At 33.7% G+C, this 16290-nt stretch overlaps 1 protein-coding gene across 1 annotated transcript; it reads right to left on the bottom strand.

Annotated features, from left to right (window-relative positions):
* Positions 1-1038: 1038 nt before the first annotated feature.
* Positions 1039-2840, bottom strand: LOC106297099 (protein C2-DOMAIN ABA-RELATED 1-like). The gene is made up of 3 exons (XM_013733382.1): positions 2534-2840; positions 1617-1712; positions 1039-1546 (listed from the first exon to the last, which is right to left on the bottom strand). The coding sequence occupies exons 1-3, from the start codon at positions 2642-2644 to the stop codon at positions 1247-1249; spliced, it is 507 nt and encodes a 168-aa protein (XP_013588836.1). The 5' UTR covers positions 2645-2840; the 3' UTR covers positions 1039-1246.
* Positions 2841-16290: the final 13450 nt, after the last annotated feature.

Below are 16290 nucleotides of genomic sequence, written 5' to 3'. Positions count from 1 at the left end.
TTTGTGATCAGATTCCAACTAGATTCTGATAAACCATAAGGGGTAAATTAGGTGCACTTACTATTAGGGATAAATGTCCCACATCGGATATTGGAAGGAATCCTTAGTAATATATAAGATGGATGAGTCACTCCACTTATCACCAATTGGTTTTAGGTTGGAAGCTCATCTAGCTGAACATGGTATCAGAGCCCGATCCATGCAATCCAATCCGATCCATTATCGATCCAGCCCAAAGTCGGTCCATCGATCCTTGTCCGAACATTTCGAGATTGACGCTCAAAGAACCATCATCTCGAGGGGGCGTATTAGGGATAAATGTCCCACATCGGATATTGGAAGGGATTTACGTTGGAAGCTCATCTAGCTTAACACTTACACGATGTTGCATGTTTTTCGGCATTCAATTAAAATGCAAAGTAACTATTACATTTTGTCATTCAGTTTGTGAGTATTTTACAGGAGAAAATTTTGATTAAGCACACACGCTTAAGCTAGTTTTAAAGAGACAACATAAGGAAAAGAGAGAAAAGGATTAGCTCGCTATAGATCACTAGCTGATATGTTCACGGCCACCACCAACTGTAGTCCATTGCATCTCGCTCTTTGACCTTTTGAGTTGGGTTGACTGGCTTTTCTCGTAAGAGACTCTGAGCAGAAGCGGTCATGTCTGCATGCATCTTGAAGGACTCTGTTTCAGGAGCAGACTCCAATAGCTCCAATAACGCAAACCCGTTATCACACTGCTACTCCGGCCATATCCATTTCATCCACAACCACAGCTCTCATTAGGACGGTTTTATGTAGTATGTATCATTGACTTTCCGAGACGAGATAAATTTAGGATAGATCTTCCCTCAATGAACAGTGGCTATTTGGGAGGTTGGGAATCTTACTAAAAGCTAGTACCTTCTGTGGGTGCAACCTCACAAGTAGGTGCTTGTGTGGCTAAAACTTATGTACTTTCATTGATATCGCTTGGAATATTGCTCTAACAAGAGTAGCCTTTGAATTTAATGTGATCATGTTTAAGCTATATGAGAAACAACTGTCTTTGAAACCAAATGCTACAATTAGTTATTCCTCATGGACATGCACTTTTTTGGGACTCAAATAAAAAAAAGAAGAGATTATTACATAACCAGTTCGAGATTCTTTCACTGACCAGTTGGAAACCCCACCGCAGGTCTAAGTTCTAAACCATGTATGCACAAGCGACTAAGGATTGGATCAATAAATTGGTGACTTAAATACCCTTTGAACCGGGGACATCGATCCACTCAAGCTGTATCTCTACCTCTCCGCATTCCACGTGCTGGAGCCTAAGGAACATGTTCTGAACAAGCTTCCCTTGGTTCCACACAATATGGCTCTCTTCAGACAAACAGTTCTGTCTGGTCGGCTGTATCTTCATTATAATAGTTCCATTGGGAAGTCCTCCTTCGACCTTAGGGCGGTATTTAACGGCTTCAAGATATGTAGCAATGCTGAACTCTGCTTCTCCCATCTTATCATCCGCCGAGAACAAGTCCTTGTCATAAACTGTCTGCGTCATGACAAAGAATGCTTCATTTCTCGGGTGAAACTAACTAAACGAAAACGTAAGGATCACTTACGAGTTTAATGGGTTGATTTGGATCAGTCACAGAAAGAGTCAAGTCGTCGTTCCATTCGGGGTTTACACTCTGTTTGATCACGTGGGTCTTCAGCTTCTGTATCAAATAAACAAAAGAAAAAAAGAAAAAACATCACAAACTACAAGATGAGGATACAATTCAGTTACGTAAAAGAATCAAGAATTCTAGTATGCTTTTCTTATTTTCCTTACAAAAAAGCATTTGATAGTTTTTGATTCTTATTATGAATATGTACAGAATAAATATCCAAAGTCATAATTTCAATTATTTTGTGGTGGAAATGGAGTATTTTTGTTGACAGAAGGAAGAAAGTTGGTGGCTTAGAGTAAAAAAGTACCAATATGCCAGTTACATAAATTCGATAGATTAGTTGTACAAGGACCCACAAATAAGAACATAATCATAAGTCTTCTTTCCGCAGAGGAAAAAAAATCACGTCTTCTCAACCACTACCCTAGCAGAGAAGAAAGATATGCAAAAGTCTAACCACTCATTTAGATTAGTTTAAGACATAAGACACCATAACCACTCTTCAAACATATACTAGAAATCAAGACCAAAGACTTCACATTAGTTTATGCATAACTATGACATGTACACATGTACAGCCTCTAAGTCTGCCTTCAAATCCCATTAACACCTTAAATCTCAGTTCTTCGTGAAATTATGTTGGAGATCTATACCATCAAGAATAAATAAACCACATCAAAAGACCCAATTGAGTTTTCACTATACAGATCATATTATTTTTTATTTATTACCAACCAACAGTTTAACAAACACACCAGACTCGAGCAGATGCATCAAAAGATTTAGTCTTTTTTTTTTAAACACAACAACATATTTAGTCAAACATGCAAAAACTGAAATTAAGAGACCAAGATATTTTCCTTTACCTGCTTTCCAGAGTGAACGACGACGTAAGGATCACTGCTTGAGATATCTCTAATGGCGAGATTCACTCCTCTCTTTACATGAATTCTTAGAAGACCCAACAGATTCTCCATTGCAAATTTGGTGGTTTCTTCTTTCTTGGACTCTCGACTGATTTAACAATTTGGAAAGCTGTGGTAGGTTTTAGTATTTTATATAGAGATGCTTCAGAGGAGAGAAGGTCTCATTTGGTTTACAAATCAATAAGTTATTTTGTTATTAATTATTGACGTAAGAAAAAAAATATTTTTATTATTCTACGTCTGGCAACCTCTGTCTTTATACATACAGAGAATATATACTATTAACTTTGTTTCCTTTGTGGTCGTCAAAATTTCAAAATACAAAAATAGAATCAATAGATTACTGGATCACGGAGTGAGATATTTTATTAAATTTTAAAATTTTTTTTTGGATAATTTTTTTTTGAAAATAATAACAAAAGATATATAAAATATATTTTAATGATTTGATCTAATCAAAATTGTAAAAATGTTTGTTCCATGAACATTGGCAAAGAGAAAATCTCTATGTGGCCTGCCCGCCACTGCGGTTCAGATCTGGAGGGTTTGTTCTATGGAGTTGCGGCGAGACGGTGGTGAGTGGTCGATTAGGGGTTCTTCGGCTAAGGACGGTGGTGAAAGCTTCGATATGGGATCCAAATCTGAGTTTGGAAACTGGGGAGCCGGTTTCATTTCATCTCTCTCTCCCCTTCCACGGTTTGGTGAGGCATTCTTATGGTTCTGGTGCTGAAGTTGGGGTCAGCGGGGTCTTTTAGAGTAGATCTGTCTCTTTCGTTTGGCCTTAGGCTCTGTAAACTTCGGTTTTTTTTGGATCTGTTAGGATGTTCTCTTAGAGGCTTTGACGGCTTGGTTACCGGCTATGGTCTTTGAAGATCTGTTGTGGGTTTTCTACGGTGGATGCACAAAAATATTCCCACTATCTCCTCTAGGCCTGGACGTTCGGATACCCGTTGGCATTCGGATCGGGTTTTTCGGATTTTCGAATTTTCGGGTTTACGCTTCTAGGTCTCATACTAAATTTTATTAGTACGGGTCGGGTTTGGATAATAACACTTCGGGTTCGGTTCAAAATTGTATTGCATCATAAAACCCATAAAGTAATCATATATCGTACGGATTCGGGTTATATCGGTTCGGTTCGGATATAACCAAAGTAAAAAACAAATTTTTTGAAGCAAAACATAAAGAAAAACATCTAAATTAAATAAAAATTAATCTATCACATATAAAATTGATAAAATAACAATAAAATGTTAAATCAAGCATGAAAACAAACATCATTTGTAAACAATATGTATTGCCTTATAGAGAATATACTTTTTATTTCAATGAGCCAATTATAAAATACATATTTATAACTAATTGTGTACTTAAAACATTTATTAGAATTTTAGTATTTATTATTATATATAATATTACCACAAATATTAAATTTAATAATTGGAATACTTATATATATTTCAAAATATTTATATTGACTATTAATTTCGGATTTTCCGGGTTACCCGTTCGGGTTCGGTTAATAACACTTAGGGTTCAGATATTTTTTGTACCACCCTACAAGACCCGTTCGGATATTTTTACGTTTCGGGTCGGATAACGGGTCGAGTTTTTCGGTTCGGGTTCGGTTCGGATTTCGGGTTCTGGATTTTATGCCCAGGCCTAATCTCCTCCCTATTCTCGCCACTATTTTATCCTCTCCCAAACTAGCATTTCATTTATTTCTCCAATTAAATAAATCAACCATAATTCAACCACCTACATGGCCCACAAAACAACCTTAACCAATCAGATTTTTCCTGACCTACATGTCTCCTTCTTCATCGTACAATCTCTCTTCCTCTCATCCTCCATAAGCGATTTTTAAAGCTAAAAAAACAGGCAATTCAGGTTCGTTTTCGATGATTTGTTTTGTGATATTACATTTAAATATCGTGTATATGATGGGTAACGTTAAAAAGTAAGATTTGATGAAAATTTGAGAGATTAAAACGATTTTTAAAATTATTGTTATGGATTTCAGGTATATTTTATGTCCGTTTTTGATGAAATTTTTGCTGAAATATCAATTGTATATCTCGGCTATTGTAAAAACAAGAAGATCCGATGAAAATTTGTGAGATTAAAAACGATTTTGAAAACTAGGTCTATGGATTTTGGGTATATTTTATGTCTGTATTGATGATTTTCTGTGTGTAATTTCATTAAAATGAATTATACATCATGGGTAATTTAACATCCTAACAATATCGTCCTAAAAAGCTGATTAGTTAGTTCAAGAATAGTTTATGGGTACTACTAAGATAACTAAGATTACTAAGACAAAACGGTTTTACTAGTATTACTAGGATTACTATGTTTACAAGTTCGACTAGTATTACTGGTATTATTATGTATAATACTGAAATAAATTAGTATTAGTAAGATAAGATAGTACGGTGTCAGAATTAATTTTAAGCTTCTTAATAATGATATTTCCATTTTATTTCAGGATGCAGAATCCGCATTGCACAATTATATGTTTTGATTATGGAAGATATTATATGAAGGATGGGGCTCAAATAAAATGGATCTCAGGAGATGGTGAAGGAGAAGATCAAATTTACACGACTGTGTTGAAGAAATCAGTGGAGGAGGTCACTTACTCTGGTTTGGTTGAGCGTATTTGCAGAAAGATAAAGGTAGATGAATCTAAGATGGAAGTGAAGATTAGTTACTTTCCAATGGTATTGTATTCATACAAGCCATCATATATCTTGAATGATGAAGACGTTTTTTGTTATCTACTGCAAGTAAATCACGAGATGTGTAGAAATGTTCTACATGTGGAGATCAGCAATGAAGAAATGCAACTTTCAGAAAAGGATGATGAAACTGATGTCTATGTCGGTCTATCTGATAGAGAGGCTACTGATAGAGAGGCTACTGATATTGAAGCTGGTAATGAAGATGGTACTGAGAATGATGGAACTGATAATGAAGGTGTTGGTGGTGTGCTCACTTTTGACGAAGACATTGAGATACATGATGGTGTGTATCAGCCACGAGATGATGGTATGGATTTAGTCTTAGGTCAAGAATTTAGAACCAAGGAGGCAGCAAAAGTTCTTATTCAGACAGCTTCATATCAGAAATGTTTTGAGTTTGATATAATTAAGTCGGATACTATAAGATTTGTGGTTAAATGCAACGGAGCCAAAGAAGAAGACTGCAAATGGTTTGTGCGAATTGCAAAGTTAAAGAATTCAGAGCTTTGGACAGTTAGAAGTTTCATCAACCAGCATACATGTTTTGTTGTTACTACAAGAACACTGCATGATAGAGAAGCCACTGATAGAGAGACTACTGATAGAGAGGCAACTGATACTGAGACTGGTGATAAAGATCGTACTAAGAATGATGCAACTGATGGTGGTGTGCTAACTCTTCACGAAGGCACTGAGATGCATGATGGTGTGTATCAGCCACGGGATGATGGTATTGATTTGGTTTTATTTCAAGAATTTAGAAGCAAGGAGGCAGCAAAAGTTCATATTCAGACGGCCGCACATCAAAAATGTTTTGAGTTTGATATAATTAAGACGGATACTAAGAGATTTGTGATTAAATGCTGAGGAGCCAAAGAAGGCTGTAAGTGGTTTGTGCGAGTTGCAAAGTTATAGAATTCAGATCTTTGGACGGTTAGAAGTTACATCAAGCAGCATACATGTTCTGTTGTTACTACAAGAACATTGTGGAATAGAAGGAGAGGCACACCACAAATCGTTGCATCTGTTTTGGCTCGAGATTATCCTGGTACATTTGACACACCAGTTCCAAAAGTTCTGATCGATTTGGTTCATCGCCAGGTTGGTGTGCAAGTATCATACACAACGGCATGGAGAGGAAAAAGAGAAGTTGCTAATGAAGTGCGAGGAAGTCCATAAGAGAGTTTTACTTTATTGAACTGTTATCTGCACATGCTAAAGGAGATGAATATTGGCACAAGAACTAGTGTGGTAGTGGATGAAGCCAACAAATTCAAGTACATGTTTTTTTCCTTGGGAGCTAGCATAGAAGGGTTCCGTGCGATGAGGAAAGTCCTCATTGTGGATGGAACACACCTCAAGAATGTTTATGCTGGATTTCTCCTTGTTGCGACTGCTCAGGATCCTAATCATCACCACTACCCAATTGCGTTTGGTGTAGCAGACAGTGGGAATGATGAAAGCTGGACATGGTTTATGGAACAGTTGAAATTAGCGCTACCTGATGTCCCGGGATTGGTGTTTCTTTCAGATAGAAACAAAATCTTGATCAAGGCAGTACGTCTAGTGTTACCTAAGGCCGAACATGGGTATTGTATATGGCATTTGTCTCAGAATGTTAAAAGCCACGTCCATAACAACAAAGATACTTGTGCGTTCAAGTTTAGAGAATGCGCCCACGCTTATACAGTGGCTGAGTTCAAGTACCTTTATCATGCTTTTCGCAGGAAGTATCCTAGTGCAGCGGTGTATCTTGACAAAAGTGTTGAAGAGAAGAAATATTATTTTAGAGGAGATAGGTACAATGTCGACACCACCAATTCAGTAGAATCTTTTAATGGTGTTATTAAGGAAACGAGAATGTATACCTTACTGCCAATGTTTGATGTAATCATTGGAAAAATGGCTGAATGGTTTAACAAGTATAGGAAGATGGCAGCTGAAGTACCTATTGTGGAAGTGGAAATGTCTAAAACATGTGTTGATGCAGGGTTTCTCACGGTTAACGAGTTAAACAGCTTCCATCTTGAGTACAATGTGCATGGTGCTGACGGGAAAAATTGTACCGTCGATATGGCTAGCTACACTTGTAGCTGTGAGCAATTTGATAAAGATAAATACCCATGTGTGCATGCAGTAGCGGCTGCCACATTCATTACTGATAAAGCAGGAAATAAACTCCATCTATCTGAGTATTGTTCTAAGTACTATTTGGTAGAGCAATGGGCATTGGCTTATCACAGGACAATATATCTTGTTCCTCATATGTCTGATTGGGTTATACCAGAAGAAGTTAGCGCAATGAAAATACTTCTTCCAAATTTTGAAGTCAAGAAAGGAAAACCACAACAAACAAGGTTTCCATCAGTAGGAGAATCTCGTGGAAGAGGAAAAAGAGGCAAAGGGAGTGGCAGAGGGAGTTCTAGAGGGAGTGGTAGAGAGAGTGGCAGAGGGAGAGCCAGAGGCACAGGCAGAGCCAGAGGAGAAGGTCTTGCAGCGTATTTTGATTGTGGAAGTGGTTCGGATTCAGGTGTTTGATTGTTGAAATTTGTGTGTGTTATTCGGAGTACTAAGACTACTGGTATTATTATGTGTTATTTAGACTACTAGGATTTACTGGTATTATTATGTGTTATTTGGACTACTACGATTTACTAGTACTATTATGTGTTATTTGAAACCATTATATATATTACAGGCAAATTGTTTATGATGTAAATTTAGACTATTTTTGATGATTATTTTCAATGCGTAGACTATGTATATGATAACTAAGTAGATTTAAACTATTTTTGATGATTGTTTTCAATAGTTTAAGAAAACCTTATCGGTTTCTCAAAAAACTTCCTTAACTTTCTATGTTAGTGTGTGAATGGTTCGAGTATAGTAAGAAGAATCAAACAAAATACGTATTTCTGGTAAATTGTTTATGTAAATATCTTCTTTAACGATATTTACAGTGTAAAATCATCGGTTTTACTACAAAGCCTTCCATTTTGTGATGGTTTAACTAGATAAACGTAAAAATTGCAAAAGTATTACTATGTGTATAGTAGTATTACTACTACCTTGAAGATTACCATGTATTACTAAGTGTTAAATATAATACTAAATCTCTATAAGGTGGCTGCACGTTTTACACGTGAAAACCATTTTTTTAACAAACTTTTTTTAATATTATATATATTTTGGCGTTTTACATGTATTTACCATTTTTGCTATATTTTTTATAGTGCTTTTTGGATGCAGTAAACCCAGTAAATCCACTTATACAACTAACTCATTTTTGGGCAGAGTAACAACTGTAAATTTAATTTTCCAAACCTGTTTTTGCAACATACCAACATTCAAAAGCAATACTTCTACCAAGTTTTAAACATCCAAAAGCATTCCTTCTACCAAGTTTCAAACATCCAAACACAAAGCATTCTCCAACCAAGTTTTAAACATCCAAAATACCTAACATCCAAAATACATAAGCCTTCTCATAAGCCTAAGCCTTTGTTTTAGGCTTCTTCCCCTCCGTGAAAGGAGTTTGCAACCACTGTGATGGTTCAGACTTCCTCTTCCCCCTTCCCTTAGATGCATGTGGTGTGCAATCACTCTTCTTTGGTGCAACATCAGCAACACACCTCCTTGGTCTGCCCCTCCTCTTGGGTGCGGCATCAGCAACACTCTTGCCTGGTCTGCCCCTCCTCTTAGGTCTCAGTTTGCCATACATCATTGTCTTCTCTTTGCATCTATGCCTGATCCCAGGCCTCGTTGCTTCCTTGGTCCCATCCGTCCTCTCCTCATTGGTCTCATCCGTCCTCTCCTCACACGCCTTGTAAACGACCATAACCCACCTTTGCTTTTCTTCCGCAGTATATTCCTCAACAACTTCCCTAGTCTGTCCCTCAACAACTTCCATAGACTGTTCCTCAACAACTTTCTCAGCCTCTATCTCTTTCTTCTCTTCTTCCACAACTTTCTCACTAGTTTTTTCCTCAGCTTCCACCCTTGGTGGCCACCTATTTGATGGTGAATGTACTACTCTCCTCTTAGACATTGCCTTAGTTCTACCAAACAAAAAAACATAAGTCATTTTTACGAATATATCCCCAGTAAATCTTCTGAGTCGTCTGAGATGCTGGAAGTCGTCTAGTCGACCTACAAGTAAGTTGTCTGGTGTAGTTGATCTTTAAAATAATTTATAAATTTTTTAAAAAATATTTTGACAAATGAAAAATTAAAATCATCTAATTATAAACAGTTTTAAGTAATATAAATTAAGATATAATAAAATTGAATAGTTTTCAGCATAGATGAGTGAAAGTAGTTAATCATGATATTCTTTGGTTTTATGGTTTGACAACATATGTTGTAGTATTGTATGTATTCTTAGGGTTAGATTTTGGAAAGATTGAATGTTTTTTTAAAAATTAAATTTTTACCTATAATTGTTTATTTTTGTGTATAGTAAACAGTTTTCAAGTTTAATTTGATTTTATGAAGTGTTTAATTAGTTAATTAAGTTTAGGGGCTATGTTTAGGGTCTAGACGACTAAGTTGTAAGTCGTCTGGTGAATAATTTAAATAAGTCGTCCAAATATTCTAGTCTAAATTTTTTAAAAAAATTATTTTCCCGCTTAAATAATTAAAACAAGATGACTTACTTGTAAGTCGTCTAGAAAGTCTTCTATTTTAGTTTCCTGCTAAAAATATTAAAGTCTTCTGGGTGACATACAAGTAAGTCGTCTAGGAAGTCGTCTGAATCAAAAATATTTAACCTAATTGGATTTTTTGTCTCCCTATATACAGACAAATTTACACATTCTCTCTCCTACTCTCAAATGGCTGCAACAAAAATGTAATGTTCATCATTCTAGAACTCTTCAACCTCTCTCTAATCTCTTTGAACTTATAAACACTAAGCTTTATATCAATTTCTTGTTTTTGTCTCATGTCTTTCTCACTAATTCATCTTGTTTTTGCAGGTTTTTTATCACATGGTTCTCATCTTCCATTCATTTAAGGTAGATCTATCAATTTTAGATATGTATTTTTGTGTGTTCTATAAAAGTAGATTTATTTAATATTCCACTCATTTTCTCTGTTTTTAAGCCATTTTAACGTTTTTGGATATACAGGTTTTTCAGATCTGGATTTGGATATGCAGGTTTTTCAGATCTGGAAGACGTCTGGGACGACTTACCTGTTAGTCGTCTAAAATATAATGCGCTAACAGATCTGAGCGTTTTTATCAGATCTGATGGAGTCTTCTCCCATGTATCTCCCTTTCATAACAGATCTGAGCGTTTTGGTAAGTTTTTATGTCTGATTTTTCTTCATTTGGTAACTTTTTGTTGTATAAAGTTCTTACTTTTTTCCCAAACTAAAACTCTCCAAACCCACTCTAATCTCTTTGACTTGGAAACACCAAACTTTATATGAATTTTTTCAGTTTTGTCTCATGTCTTTTCTCACTAATCTATCTTTTATTTCCAGGTTTTTAATCAGATGGTTCTCATCTTTCACTCATTTAAAGATAGATCTATTAATTTTAGATATGTATTTTTGTGTGTTCTATAAAGGTAGATTTATTTAATCTTCTACTCATTTTCGCTGTTTTTAAGCCTTTTGAACGTTTTTTTATATGCAGATTTTTCAGATCTGGATTTGATTTGCAGGTTTTTCAGATCTGGAAGACTTCTGGGACGACTTACCTGTTAGTCGTCTAAAATATAATGCGCTAGACGACTTCCGGGAAGTCTTCCAGGCGACTTCTAGTAAGTCTTCTTCCATATCAAGTGGTGTCCAAGCTTGTCTTTGTAGAGGAATGATCTATAATAGTTTTGTTTGTGGTCTGTTTTTTTATTTGCATGTCTGCTCTTTTAGTTGTGATTTTTTTTTAAAAAAATCAGTAATAATGTTTCCCAAGATGTAATATATGTGCTAACAATGTGTTTACACATTTACAAATCAATGAAATAATATACTTCAATAGTTTTTTTTTTTATCTTTGAATCTCTCATATGCAATAATAAACTCCAATGGTCTTCTTCTCATCTTAATAAACAAGAATGTTGGTAGCCTCATATTGATACAAAATTTTAAGAAGCATTTTAACCCTTCTTCCAACTCATAACAATAATCATCATTGGTGTCTATAACAATAATACTTAAGAGATGAAAACAAACAATAGTAACTAGTCAAAGCATATCACATTTTTTACAAGTTTGTGTTGAAAAACTTAGTCAAATTTAGTAAAACTAAGGGAGAAACGTATTTTGAAAATATGAGTTTTACATATCTTGAAATTACTTATCACACTTAAATATACAAGTTATTCAAAAACTAGTGTAGAAGACTTCCACGGAAGTCTTCTCGGATCAGTTAGAAACTTTAATTAACGTGAATGTTGGTAACCTCATAAATATCACCAATTAAGTTATAAATTTCATTCAGTAGCCCTAATATTGACTAATATACATGAATTAACAAAAACAATATTAAAAACCTTTATAGGTTTAGAGAAAATGAAAGTTTATTAAACATTAATGCAGACGACTTGTACGGAGGTCGTCCATTTAGGTTAGTTTTGCAATTGATTTTTAACCTAGACGACTTACAGGTTAGTCGTCCACCTTTGTTTGTTAAAAAAAAATCGAGACGACTTACATGTTAGTCGTCCATGTAAGTCGTCTAGGGAAAACGAATTAGCTTTGTATTTGACAGGAATGTATCAGAAATTTGACTTTTCTTGGACGACTTACAAGTTAGTCGTCCAGTAGAAAATTAAAAAATTAATATTTTGTTTTTTCTAGACGTCTAACTTGTAAGTCGTCTCAGGTTAGTTTTGCAACTGAATTATTAAACAATTTTTTTTTCTACAGGACTTACACGTTAGTCGTCTTGAATTTTTTTTCCTAGACGAATAACCTGTAAGTCGTCCAAGATAAGAAAGGTTTGACCAGAATCTCGGAATAAAATCCTGGACGACTTACATGTAAGTCGTCGGACGGACGACTCCCATGTAAGTCGTCTAGAAAAAAAAATATTAAATTTTTAATTTTCTACTGGACGATTAACTTGTAAGTCGTCCAGGAAAAGATAAATTTCTGACACATTCTGGTCAAATGAAAAACTAACCCGTTTTCCCTAGATGACTTACATGTAAGTCGTCTCGATTTTTTTTATTATCAAACAATGGTGGATGACTAACCTGTAAGTTGTCTAGAAAAAATAAATTAAAAGTCAATTGCAAAACTAACCTCTGCATTGACCAGACGACTTCTAGGTAAGTTGTCTACAGCCAGAAGATGACTTTCAGGTAAGTTGTCTACAGCCAGAAGACTTACTTGTAAGTCGTCTGGACGAACAGATCTGAAAAAAATCTCAATTTCATAGTTTCAACCAGTGAGATAACTTGTTTAGCACATATAAGTCTTCTCCAAGCACCCAGAATCTCAAACAAAAGTGACCCACCAAGAATCGTAAGCTTCAATGGCTCTATCAAAATATTGGGTTTTTTTGGATGAATATGGAGAAAAAGCGAAAGATATGTTGTTTTTAGTTCTTAAGAATTGAGAAAGAAAGAGTGTAAATCGATTTTTAGGTGCATTAAGAGCTTCAAATTGGTTGTTCATGGTTGTTGGTGTATTGATGGCAATGACAATATTGTGAATACTAGAGGAAGATGAAGGTAATAGAGTAAAATATGCATTTTCGGAAAAAAAAAACAGAGAAAAAAAAAGTGATGGCATTTTCTTGAATAATCTGAACTTTATGGATGAAAGAGGCAAGTCAAAGTTCCAAAAAAAACATGGATTAGTTTTGTGTTTGACTTCAAGTTTTGAGTCATATTTGCAGAAACCCTTATTTTTATTTATATTTCCTAATAATGGTTATATCATGTATTTAAGTAACATAATAATTCAATAATAGCTATTACATGAAACTTATATATATATATAAACGTTTTACATATTACAATAAATATAATAACAAAATTCATTATGAAAAATGTTCAAAATATATGTTATCTAAATTACACAAAAAATTATTAACAAGATAAATTAAACAAAAAAATATAATAAAATTAATTAAGCTATATAAAAGGAGTAATATGATGAAGACATATTTATAGTTCTTAAATATTTTATATCGATTATTTTCTTTACCAAATTTTGTAGAAACGACTTAATTTCATAAAATTGCAAACAATGAAGTTTAAAATTTCATTGAATGGTGACAAATTATGAAACTATAATAAAATTTAAATTAAATTGGATTACATACGGTCATCTATCGGTTCAATCGGTTAGTCTGGGGTTTCAGTGATTTTTTAAATATGGATGTTTTAAAAATCTAAATCAAATTATCGGATCACCGAATTAACTGGTTTTACAGTGGGTTCGAGTCAAATTTAAAAGCACTGATTTAAATGTAAAAATATTTTAAATACTCAAAATTCTTACAAATTTATAAAATATTTGTAAAGTTATTAGTGAATTTTTTCATCATAAATCATTATGCGCTTGCAAAGCGAGTTAATGTTAAAAATCAAACCCTAAGCCCTAACATATAAGGTTTTACAGCCGGATTATTATTCTACAAACAATAACATTAACCGAATTCTACAAAATACCAACTCATTGTGATGCACAACATCAACAGCTTAATTTTTAACTACCAACTCATCATTTTACATTGTACTACCAATTCATATGATAAATTAATTCCAATATACATAAAAAATAAAATATTTTTTAGGATTTTCTAACCAAACTGATATCATAGCAAAACTTAATTTGAAACTTTTATAAATTTCAAAGATATATATTGTAAAGTATAGTATCTTATATCAGTTTAGAATACAGATTTATAAACGGATTTACACCAATAATTTAGATATTATTCTATTTTCCTAAACATGTATTATTTATTAAAAATGTTGATTCATAAGGCCATTATTTATGATAAATTTCATTATCCGTTTACTGATTCTGGGAAACAATAGAAAATTTGAATATACAAATTTTATTAATAAAAATAGGGTTACTAATATATTTAAGACTTGGCTTCTCCAAATATTTGAACTTACCTAATTAGATTACACATTTGGAATACATGATTATCAAAACTTAACAAAAACGTAACAAATTTAATTAGGAGTTGATCCTACATAGAAATGGTCACTAATTTCTAGATTTTAAAACAAAACTGATATCATATCTAAACTTAATTTGAAATTTTAATTATATTGTTTTAACAATTTATATAAAAAGTTTAAAAACACTAACACAATTTTTATCAATAGAAAACATGTTAAGAAGATAAAATATTATATCTAAAGCTAGACCATTAAAATAAAACAAGGGTGAAATAGGTTAAACAAACGAGGTTAAATAAACAAAATCATAACTTGGCTCAAAATTATCTGCAATCTTCAGAAATTTAGTCCCACTTAAAATAACAAAAATAAATCTTAAGTAAATTTAAAATAAATCATTTTAAAAGTTTAAAATATATAAACTATGAAAGTTTGTAACTTTCATTGCATAAAATAAATTTTCCACCAAATATTAATCACGCTTTTTTAAACGCAGAATAAAATCTAGTACTGTTTTGACACTGGATTGTATTAGTAAGTTTTTTAGGCAAATAGTTCTAAACAATGAGAACTAGCAAAACAAAAATAGAAAATGATAACACATATCTATATGACTAAAGATTTTTCATATAAAAACTTCATATTTGTTCCTAGAATACTTAAATCTCAAAGGAGATAATCTTTTTATTAATCCAAAAACATTACGTTTCAGACTGAATTGAGAACGATTGCCACTTTGAACAACATCACCATCAAATGAAGAACCATAAACGATTGAAGCCGTTAAGACCCGTCGCCACCATCCACAGTAGATCTGTCAATTGTCTTTTTTAAATGGTTCAATTGAACCGAAGATTTTGTTTTATCAAATTAACTGAAAAAAATATACAAAAACAATAAAAATTTTTATCAGATTTAAAATAAATTGGCAATCAAACAAACCAAGTGTCTCGGATAAAACAAATCAAATAAAAGAAGCAAAATAAATCAAACAAGCCGATGTCAGAGCTATAGAAACTTTTAGCCATCCGCTTTAATCTATAAATAAACTATGTGTCTCTCTTAATGGCTAGGGTTTCTAATCTTTTTTCCCAAAAGTTATTTTCTTTTAAAATCTAGTCTATTCTATTAAAACAAAAGTTCAGAAGGGATTCTAACCTTTGTTTTTGGAGAAAATTACGGAACCATACCTTCGACTTTTTCTTTAATATATAAATAAGGAAATATTCCAAAAAAATATTAAATGTATTCTACCCTAAACATATTTCCAAAACTATCCACACATATACAATTCGTGGGCCCATATCAAGTACATACCTATTTTTTGGGTCAACCTTTTCATTTATGGGCTTTAAAGCCATAAAGATTACAAGCAAAATATCAAGCTTTAGTCTATTACAAAATACATTAAGCCCAAATGAAGCCCATAACACTAGATAAACATTAACGCATGAGGAACACGTGTATGCAACGTGGCTTCATCATCTTCTGAAACAAGGAGAGAAAGCTTCGCCGGAAACTATGCCGGCCAAAAGACTGTCATCTCCGATCCCGTTTTGCTTGATATCGCTTGCTTGCTCCTCCATCTCTTAATCGCCGTCTCTTCTTCAATTTGCTTGATGTGAAATCCCACGAGAAGCTTGAAAGAGACAGCGACAGGACCTTGCCGGAACGCCATAAGACTCCGACTTATCTGAATCCGCGCTGAAACTCATCATCGCTTCATCAATCATCTCCGTTTTTAACCGCTTCAGGATACTTCGCCTATAACAGAGAAACGAAGGTTGATTCCTTCACCGAAAAGAACCAGAGCTTATCTAGCAAATGGAAAAATAACTTCCAAGATTGTTCGGAA

This window comes from Brassica oleracea, chromosome C6, assembly GCF_000695525.1.
Source record: "Brassica oleracea var. oleracea cultivar TO1000 chromosome C6, BOL, whole genome shotgun sequence".
NCBI classification, from domain to species: domain Eukaryota; kingdom Viridiplantae; phylum Streptophyta; class Magnoliopsida; order Brassicales; family Brassicaceae; genus Brassica; species Brassica oleracea.
The sequence above is the reverse complement of the archived record's forward strand: the minus strand, read 5'-3'. Positions and strand labels throughout refer to the sequence as shown.